General features: G+C 43.7%; 1 protein-coding gene across 1 annotated transcript in view; it reads right to left on the bottom strand.

Annotated features, from left to right (window-relative positions):
• epha4b (eph receptor A4b) overlaps window positions 1-10,160 on the bottom strand; it is a 76,609-nt gene extending 66,449 nt beyond the window's left edge. Inside the window, 1 exon segment of the mRNA XM_071520474.1 lies at window positions 10,046-10,160. Coding sequence (XP_071376575.1) covers window positions 10,046-10,160 — 115 coding nt within the window.
• Window positions 10,161-11,204: the final 1,044 nt, after the last annotated feature.

Below are 11,204 nucleotides of genomic sequence, written 5' to 3' on the forward strand. Positions count from 1 at the left end.
TTTATAAGAGCTTTTCAATTGTTCAACACACAAAATATTATGTAATCACATGCAGGGACTGATAGAAAATGAGGGGACAGTTGCTTCTAACACTATACATACATACGCAGCCATAAACCATACATACATGCTTCTACTTTTTTATTCATCCTTTAATTAATCAGTCTCCTTGACATCGAAATCTCTTTTTCAAGAGAGCAAAAAATGGATTCATAAAGTTGACAAAGAAAATACGAAATACAGTTCAAACAGTCAGCAACATGCATTCTATAAAATCATAAAATATTATAGATACATTTTAAAAAATACTTTATTATAAAAAGCAATTACAAACATAATTGGAAATGTGAGATAAAATAGCTTTAAACTAATTGAGGGGGATAAAATTGTAATTTTAAAGCGCTTTGCAGTTTGCTCCATGCCAACACACACAAATATACCCATGCATAAAAAACAGGCGTGCATGCGAGTGCATGCACACACACCAAACACACACACCGAACACACACACACACACACACACACACACAGTCTTACTTATGTCACTTTTGGGGTATTTACATAGACTTACATTCATTTCCTGGAGACTTACCCTAGCCATAACCACTACTTGCCTAAACCTAACCCTTACCCTAACCTTAACCTAACCCTAACCTTAACCACTGACCCAAAAATCTGCTTTTTACCAACTGGGGACACGGCTTTTGTCCCCAATTGCACAAGCCGTCCCCAATCAACTGGTCTTAAGTCTGGTGTGTGTCCCTGAAAGTGAGTAATACCCACACACACACACACACACACACACACAGAGAAAGCGCCTACATACAGTACCCTTTCAACAGATGAGTTAACAGGGACACACACACACACAGACTCACAGAATCTCAGTATTAGCATCGCCACACAGGCAGACCTTCCAGTCCTTCCACTCCAATGAGAGCGCAGTTCAACGAGCGAGAGTGTTGTCAGGGCAACACACTGGGCGATGGAGAGTGGGATGAAGGAGGGGGGGATTGGTGAGCTCTGAACTTTAGGATCGCACTGGAGTCACACCAAGACTGCTGGACTCTCTCTCTCTCTCTCTCTCTCTCTCTTTCCATCACTCCTCTCTCCACTTATCCACAAACCCAGAGAGGCTCTCAAACAATCATCTCCCCTCTAGTTTTTCCTCTCCATCTGCACTCTCTTCCTCTGTTCTCTCTTTTTGTTCCATTCTCTCTCCCTCTTTTATTGAAGCTGCCTGTCTCCTCCTTCTCACCCATGTTACCAAAGAGACTTGCAGTACTAATATCCTTCTCTTTGTTTTCTTCTTATCCTTTCCTTTCATCAGGTTATTAAGTAATAGATTTGCATGGAGAACAATGTTGAATGCATGCATTTACCAATACATGAGATCTGGTGTAACCATCCCTTGTACTATTAGGGTGAGTGTCAATGTAGAAAGGAGACGATGGTGGGAGGAGAGAGTGAGATTATCATTGGGATTAATAAGTAGTGCAATACAAAACATTTCTATTACATATTGGGCAGTAACAGCAAGACATTAAGACACTCAACATGCATTACGAATAGCTTATGGATGACTTCTTCATCTTCTGATCACATGAACATATTCAACTATCTATCAGTGACGGCCGGTGTTTTGAAACATTGTTCCTTTGGCCATCCTATTAATCCCTAAATCTGAAGTTTGTTTGGGACTCATTACAGCCTTTCCGTCCAGTCTTTTATAATCAGCCTGTCATTCTCAGGGCCGCAAGTCAAAGTGCAGTTAAAGGCACAGTTACCACATTTCAGGGAAAGTAGGTTTGGCTTCCACTCATGCTTGAGTTAAGTCAGCGCAGCAGGGATTTAACACCAAAACTGCATACGTCTGTATTCAGACCATAAACTTATCTTTAGTATTAAGCACTCTTTGTGTGTGTGGGAAGGGGTTCCTCCAAAACACAGGCATATCCTAAGCTGCAATTCTTTTAAATTTGTTTTTCATATATGATATCTTGGTGGTGGAATCTAGCAAGATTTTTTTAGAAAAGTGTAATTCTTTTCTGTGTGATAGCAGGCTCAAATTGTGCAAATGAATAAGGCAATTTGCTTGATTCAAATTAAAGAAAATCTCAGGTAATCTTTTTCAGTTCAATTCAATTGCCCTGCGTCCTAACTGCCTATTCTGTGAAATGCTAGAAATATTATGTAAAATCAAATTGCACTCTGGGTTAGATCAAGTTAAATTAAATTAATTTCTACAAATAAGTATTCTCACAAATAATTATACAGTAGCCTAAAGCTATACAAATGAGTGTTAGACAGAAGCAGATTACTGAAAGTAGCTGATTCTGAGAAATACAAAAATCAAAGTCAATAGTCTATTAACAAGCACAGCTGCGTTGTAGAATGGATTGACCGGGTCAGCAATGTGTCTCTCAGTTGAAACTGATATAAAGAGATAGCCGAGTCCTTCACTTAAACTCAGTAAAACAGACCTAGCCTGTCTTTTGTATAAAAATGAAAGCCAAGCAGCCTAATATATAGGCCTACATCATTTATCAAAAGCCCCTATGGTCTAAATTGTGATGTTGGACTTTCCTGGATAGGCCAGAGGCAAAGTAAGATACATCCAACCCAATTTCTGGTGAAGGTAAGTCTATATTTCAAGATGACATACACCACAGCCATAAAATAATACTTCCTCTTGCATCATTTATACACGAACGATAGGCCATCTACACTGCAGTCGCAAATGGGCCAATATGCTCATGTGATGTGACGAATCTTGTCTTTTAAGAAGCATTGATTCAAGGCTATCGCTCTACTCAAGTGATTTTTAAAAGAAATGCACAAGGCGCACTGAAAACCCCGTTGTGCAAAACTGTTTCAATGACAAAAACCGAGATATAGAGGTATTAATGAACATATTTACGAATGTGATGAATTCTGCCTTTATCTAGTTGAGCTAGCACATTTGAACTTCCCTCCCCTTCCCACTGTGGCAGAGGACACATTAGAAGGAGCCTACTCTGCTATTTAGTATACACTGGCAGCGCTAGCAGAATGGAAAAGATGCCAGTCTGACAGTCTATGACAGGAGCACTGCCCTAGTTTGTCGCTTGAAGAGACTCTGGAGTGTGTGTGTGTGTGTGTGTGTGTGTGTGTGTGTGTGTGTGTGTGAGGTGCGTGTGTTTGTCTGTGCGCGATGGTTGAATGCCTGCAGTGTTGAACTGTGACACCCAGTCAGATGCAGACACTTGTTTTTTTAATAAGCTTCTTCCACCAGTATGCCAACAACTCATCGGGGGCAAGGGGCAATAAACACACACACACACACACACATCACACACACACAGGCACACGAACACACACAGACACACACACACACACACACACACACACACACAAGCACACATACACATGAACAGTTACACCACTGAAGACCTTGAGCGTACAGAAACAACGTGCAGTACAAACCACAGATACACACACACGCCTACACGCACATGCAAACCGCACACACACACACAGACTGTGACGCATAGCACCATTCATTTAAAGAACTGAATTAAAATAAGGAGTGAGGAATGAATAGAGTGAATGAGCAGTGACAGATAAAGCTTTTTTTCTTTAATAAGACACAGGGCAGCTAATGCTGCAGGAGTGTCTGAAAATTCTGCCTCTATAAGTGTGTGTGTCTGTGTGTGTGTCTGTGTGTCTGTGTGTTTAAGGTTTTTTTTTGCCTTCCTCTTGACCTTTTTTGTGCTCTGTTAATTCTAAAGACGTTCCTCCTCATAGGACAAGAGCTCTGGTATCCTGTAGACACACACACACACACACACACACACACACACACGCACAGCTGTCACACAGTGGTTGGTCACAGGAGGGTAAATTGGCCTGGAATCTTGGGAGCGAGCCACAGCAGTGGAGACGGATAGGAAATCACATGTCAGATAAAAGTGCACTTACGACAGGTTGCTACTGTAGGTACACACAGACACATAACATACACACATACACACACACACACCTCAAGATGGCCTGTCAGTACAACACATCTAATTGTCTGTCTGACTGCCTGTCTGATAGCTCGTCCGTCTGTCTGTCTGCCTGCCTGCCTGCCTCAGACTATCAAGTCGAGGCTAAACTAATTTGCACTGACTCAGATACGATGGAATAGTAAACAACAGACAGAGAGAGAGAGAGACGGAACAAGCAGAGCCTGGATAACACTGAGGCGGAAAGGGATAAGGTAAAACAGGTTGTGAGGAGGAAAGGACAAGCTGGATAAGGGGGAAGAAAGGATGCATAGGAGGGAAGTTTATTAGCAGGGGAAGGATGGGAGCACTGGTCAGCATAAATCCTATATCAACACCTGACCCAAATCCCTGGCTGTTTATTTGTAAAGCCGGCTAATGCTGCCTTTCACAGCCACGGCACGAGCCGAGCCCGCAGAGTAAACGACAAGAGAAAAACAGAAAGACAGAGAGAGAGAGAGAGAGAGAGGAAAACAAACAGCCAAATTCAATTTAACCAAATTAAAGGTCATAGTAGGATGGTGGTGTGTGTCTGTGTGTGTGTGTGTGTGTGTGTGTGTGTGGGGGGGGGGGGGGGGGGTAGATAGTGGTCAAGGCCCAGTGATCAGTGATTTGACCATCAGTTAGACAGGGGGGAGTTGTTCAGAGGGGGAAGGGGGTTAGAGGTGGGATGGGGGTGGGGGTGGGGTTGGGGGTAGCCCACTTACCCCCAAACTCCACTACTAAGCCATCAGCCATCAGGGGAATGCCTCCTTTGATTGGAAGCATCCAAGCTCAAAAATCGACAAGGTTCAATTCTCGTTGAGGTTGATGCGTACTTTCACCCTCATGCAGTGCATTGAAATAATGAGAAATAAAGGTGGTAATGGTTGTTTTTTGGTGTGTTCAATTAAACAAGCCTATATGTTTTTCTTCAAAAAGCAGGTAATTATAACCTACAAGTGTCTATAGTCTGTGGCTGATGAGTTTCAACTCATCTTTTGTTTACATTTGTGCACATACTGAAGAGAAACCAAAGCTATACTTATTGATGAATACGGTCCAGTCTCTTTTTCCCTCTGCCCCTCTTCTCAAAAAAGCACACTCTGTTGAGCCGCTACAACGACACATTGATGAAACACTAATGGCGACTGACGCATTTAGTGGAATTCGAGGGTAAGATAGCAAGGTCGGATGCATTTCCATATTTACCGCATTTTCAAGTCGACAGTGCATCAGAATTGAAACCCTGATATAGGGACTTTCAAGGGTGACGGCTTGAGACAGCTCATGTCCTGACCAGGGGATGATGAGTGAAAGGAACCAGCAGACCCCAACCAAAACACACGCTCAGTAAGGGTGCAACAATGACGACCCCTCCTGACCTTTGATTTGGTGCTGGCGAATACAAAGACATATTTAGCACTCACTGGCCATCATCGAATGCAACACAAAGGCTCTATGGGTGCTGTTATGGGTGCTTGCTAGAGCATAGAGTTATGGGTGGATCGTTCTTTTATTGCAGAATCACATATTTCTATCTCCCTCTTTTTTCATCACTGTTGTTTTTTTCTCTCTCATTTTCTCTCACATATTTGTCTCTCTTTATCTCTTTTATTTTTTCACTATTTCATTCTCTCCAGATCTCTCTCTCTGTCACACCCTCCTTTTCTTTCATACACACAATGAGTCCATGAGGTGTAGCCCTCACAGCAGAACTATTCTCTGTCAGTGAGCTGTATTTATATCCCCATCTATCAGCTTGCCTTGGGAATACGTGACACACTCTTCTGTGGACCAAGACCAGCAAATTGCCCTCTAGCCATACATTAGGTTGTGATGAGTGTGTGGTGTGTGTGTGTGTGTGTGCACGTGCATGTGTATGTGTGTGTATGGACCAGTATTAAGCGGCTATGGTGGTTCCACCTCATTACAGAAGGCCTACTGTGGCTCCAGGCTCCTATCCAACTGTTACACTGCTACTGCAGGAATAGGTCTGAGAGGGAGGGAGAGGGAGAGAGAGGGAGAGAGTGAGAGAGAGAGAGAGAGGTCCAAGATAAGGGATATCGAGGAAGATAAATGCAGAGGAGTGAAAGGTAAACAGAAAAAGGAAGGAGAGAAGCAGTGAAAGATGAGAAAGGGTGAAAACAACCACAGAGAGAGAGATGGAGGGCAGGAGGGAGATGGGTAGAAGATAGAGAAGGATAGCTATGAAAGAAGGGGATTAAAGATAGATAGGATTGGAGGAGGTAGAGAGGGACAATAGCTCTTGCTTGCTCTCTCTCTCTCTCTCTCACTCTCTGTCTCGCTCTCTGATGAGAGGGAAGATCTATATCCTCATCTGTCCAAGGTCATGGTTGTTACATGGGAGCAGAGCAATCTCTTGGACTCTCTCACACACACACACACACACACACACACACACGCACATACTGTACATGTAGTGAGGTATGGCTCTGCCGATAACTACAACTATTATAGATTAAAGCAATTAAACCAGAGAAGACCTTTGACCCGCCATTATACCATGCTAAGGGATCTTGTGTGAATCATAATGTGTGTGTGTGTGGTGGGTGGATGAGTGGGTGTGTGTTTGTGTGTGTGAGTAGAGGGCATGTTTTACATATGCTTGCCTCTGCACTAACTGCTCACCCTCATGTTAACCTTAAGAAGCAAAACAGCGATTTTTCCCCAAAGCCCTGAGGCCAATCCAGTTCAAAGCTTCAAGCGCAGCTCCAAGACCAATTGCACATTACAGTAAACCTCCAGGCTGTAATGCACATCATTGTGAATTGGGTTTATTCACTTGATACTTATTTGCTTTCTTTGTATCTGCCACCATTGGTTGGCCATTAATTTGACGGTATCTGCATTTGCACACAGTATCCACATCTTTCTTATAGGAAATTCAGAGTTAGCTCATCTATTAGCTTCTACTAGTATACTCTAATTCCCCATTAGATTGCACTGAAAGGGAGCAAAGAGTTCCTCTTTATGATATCGGAAACAAAAGGTCTAATGGGAGACACCTTTCATTTGTATGCTCTTATATTTTCTAGGATTGAAGAGAGGAAAGTAGAGACAGGAGGAAGAGGATTTGTTACCGGCTCCTTTATAAGAAGGAAGGATGGAGATAGAGAAGGCGGAAAGACAAACCAAACCTAGGGAAAACCTGTGACATGCTCCTATATAAGATGGGAGAATGCAGAGAAAAAAGTATAGCGGGAAGTACGTAAAAAGAAACACGAAACAGAGGGAAAACCTGTGACATTCTCCTGTGTGAGACGGTAGGAAGCAGAGGAGAAAAGGAAAGAGGAAGACGTGAGGAATAAAAGCAACGGAGGGAAGACCTGTGACACCTGTGTCCTGTATAAGATGGGAGGACGCAGAGAGGAGAGGAGAGAAGGAAGGTAGGAAGACACGACCGAGAAAAGGGAACCGAGGGAAGACCTGTGAGCATCCACCCTGCTGTTACATCAGTATGCCCTCGGGGTTCAGACGGAGGGGGTGTTGGGCTCCCTCTGCTGGTGCACAACAATTCATCCTACTCCTATTCCTGCTCCTCTCGCCCTCCTGCCTTGAAAACAAAGACCTTTGGAAGATGCTCCTCGCCACAACAACTTGAGAACGAACCCATTTCCAGTGGGGATCACTGCCCCAGACTGCAGCTTAGCAGCAATTTCAACCAATTCTATCAATTCAGCTGAAAGCACCGTGTTCCCCCAGTTCACTCACAGAGCTGCGTTTCTTGTAAATGCTGACAATTTCGGTGGAGATCAATGGCTCTGGTGGGAAACTAAGCCAGTTGACAGCTTTACACTATTTCCTACTAACACTATCAACTCTATCAAAAGGACTGTGCTCTTAATTGAGCCTTGAGAGCTGTATCTCTCTTTTTATGACAGTCTCGCTTCTGCTACTAGACAGACTCAGATGGAGGATTTCCTGGAATAACACGACTACCGCGATGCGTGGGTGGAGAATACACACACTCATACACAAACACAAGGTAGTCATACACACACACACACACACACACACACGCTGGCACAAAGAACAGAGCAATCCCTCGGCTAAGCGTGCAATCACAGCATGAAAACAGGCGGAGGGGGAGAGAGAGGCCGCAAGGTAAAACAAAGCAGAGCATACAGTGGCTTACAAAAACGGCTTCATTGGATTACTGTCCCTACAGGACATGTGTGCATACACCGTCCACGCACACACACGCACACACACACACACACACACACACACACACACAGATAAACAGAAAGCGGAGTGCTGTGCTTAGCTATGCCAATTAGGCCAATAGTCTGAACAGCAGGACACAAACATGACTGGAAGATGTAAGAGCAAGTTACACACACATACACACACGCGTACACACACACTACCTGGCAGACTTTGTGTGTGAAAAGTGTGTCCGAGTCTCATGAAATCTAAGTCTAATCTGTCAGTCGCCCCAAGATCACCCACAAAGTCAGATAACACACACACACACACACACGCAGAGCCACAGCGAGACCCCTGTACGTTTATCTAAATCAACAGGAGTTTCCTAGGCATCCAGTTGGTTTCATCATTCATGCTCATTTCAATGAATATTTCAGCAGTGTGTTGTCTCTCCCTCACATGCATTGTCTCCTGCTGTTAAAACACTCCTCCTCCTCTTCTGTCTCTCTCTCTCTCTCTTTCTCTCTGTCTCTCTCTCTCCCCCTCTCGCTCGTTCCCTATCTATCCTCCTGAGTCTTGTTTCTGTATGAACTCCTCAGGGTTGTGACATACATTCAGTGCAATGTACAGGCAGCTCGCTGTTTAGTCAGCCAGAGACAGCCAGGAATTACAGGTCCCATCAAACCTCAGTGTGGCCTGTCACTGTGTATGTGTGTGTTCAATGTAAATCATTTGATTGTTCAATGTATCTGATGTATCACTTGTCAGCAGCCTGTAGACTCGTGATGGGTGGTGTGTGTGTGTGTGTACAAGAGAGACAGAGAGAGAATTATCAATAAAAGGCAAATCATCTAGCTCATAGGAGAGATGGAGAGCTTTGTTTAGCAACATAACAAGATTGACTGGAGCTTGGGGAACTACAGAATGAAATGATTCACAGAATGACAATCAAGTCACAGCTATATCACCATCTCGAGTCACACACTCTGGCAGCCGGGCAGCAAAACAACATCATATATAGACTTCAGAATTGGGTCATATAGCCCACAACCTGACCATCAGTTATTTTGGATAAAGCGTGTGCGCACACTGGCCTTCTGTAGGCCTGTACCCCAATTATTTTTTTTTCTCCATTTAGTGCAAGTTCAACTTCCCATTAAACAAGCCAGCTCCCATGTTTCAGCCCAGCCGAGCAGTCAGCCAGTCAGGAGTAGTTAGTAAGTAAATGCATTGGTCTAATTTCAGACCGAGCATCGATGTTAATACAATAACTGAGAGAGGCTCAGCAGCAGCGTGTGACAAATCTAATGTAATTGCTGCTCCTCATTTGCGAGACTGAGGCAATACAGTCCACTGGAGGAAAAAAAAACAACATTCATCAATGTGCTGTAATGAAGATATCCGAGGGAAACACTGATTTTGAGGGATGTATCAATTACTAATGTTATTTTGCCTCCATTATTATAAGTTACTTCAATACCAGGATTTTAAATAGTTAGCCTACATAGACTGATATAAACGGCTCGAAAATGTGAAGAAGCACGTCTGAAAAGTGAAATGACTACATCTACAGCCGACTCTATCTCCGGCATGGCAGCGTTGCCTGTGTGTATATGCCATACAAATTTAATGTCAATGTGCTCGGAGAAGAAAAACGTGACGAACAGTTTTTTTCCCGTCTCTCTCCCTCTCTCCGCTTTTCTTTATGCATGATTCATAACCAAGCCCAGCACTTAACGGGAGTCTCCGCCGCTCCGCTCCGCTCCATCCCCGGCAAGTGGAACCGGGGGATGGGGCTCCCCACCTACCAGCACAACGCACCACCAAGTAAACTCCCCTCGGTTCCCAACCCGCCGGACACCCACCTTCATTCTCCGGGTAATTCCGTACGGCTCGGCTCGGCGACAGCGCGTCAAACAGAAGAAGGGAAGAGAGGAGGAAAAGGGATGGATAGATCCAAAGGACGCGTGGTGGTGCCATTTTCAGGCTGCGCTGCGCCCTCGCTGCATCCCTGTTGGCGGTGTCGAGTCGGTGAGCGCAGCCCCGCGATTGAGGAGAGAGAGAGAGAAGAGAGAAGAGAAGGAGAGGAGGAGAGGGGAGAGAGGAGGAGACGCTGGGAAGGAGGGTCCAGGGCCAGCCAAGTCCTGTCAATCAGCCGCCTGGCTCTGGGGTGGTATACAGAGGCCTTTGGAGACTCTGCACAGATAAGCCTACACTGCAAAAAAAAAGATCCGTCTGAACAAGTAATTTAGTCTATTGAGTCTTCAAAGCTTATCTTTCTTAAAACAAGCAAAATAATAATAATAATAATAATAATTTAAAAAAAAATGCGAATGGGGCGAGATTTGTTTCCAATGCAAATTAACTTTCCCAATTTTCCTTGAATCAATGCTGATTTTATTCTGCTTTATTTCAAGATATTAAAGGTCTTTCAGCCTTTTTGAGGACAGCAAATCCGCATCTCTCCTCCAGCCCTCTTTAAACCCACGTTAACACAAACACAATCAATCATCAATGCCTCAAGGACACAATCAAAACTTCTGCTTCCTTCCAAGGCCATTTTAGCCTGAAGGCAATGGGCATTAGTCTCGAATTTTACAAGGATCTGAAACAAATATCACAGCAAAACTAAAAATCCAATAGGATTAATATAAGGGCAACTTTCTAGGCATAATACCATAAAGCATTGTTAGGTCACTATAAACTCACTATTGAGTACCACAGATATAGGTCCTTATATAATATTTTAGGAATAATACAGTGATTTTTCTTTGGAGAACAAAGCTTACAGATCCAATGCAAGGCCACTATACAGTGAAGTCTAGCAAGAAGGGATGTTATCTATTGTTTTGCTCTGTTATATTTATAAAACTGTAGCTTTGTGATTAAATGATGGCTAAATAATTGGAATGCAAACAGTGACAGATGTGCATCCCGCCCATCAGTCTCAGATCAATGTCAAGCAAACATGTGATGCAGTGAAACATTAAAAGGTGAGAAGCCTAAACTATGACCTCCAATCGG

Source organism: Centroberyx affinis, unplaced genomic scaffold (assembly GCF_046629955.1).
Source record: "Centroberyx affinis isolate AG114_WGS23_722 - 3 ecotype Tasmania unplaced genomic scaffold, CSIRO-AGI_Caff_v1 ptg000804l_1, whole genome shotgun sequence".
Lineage (NCBI taxonomy): Eukaryota > Metazoa > Chordata > Actinopteri > Beryciformes > Berycidae > Centroberyx > Centroberyx affinis.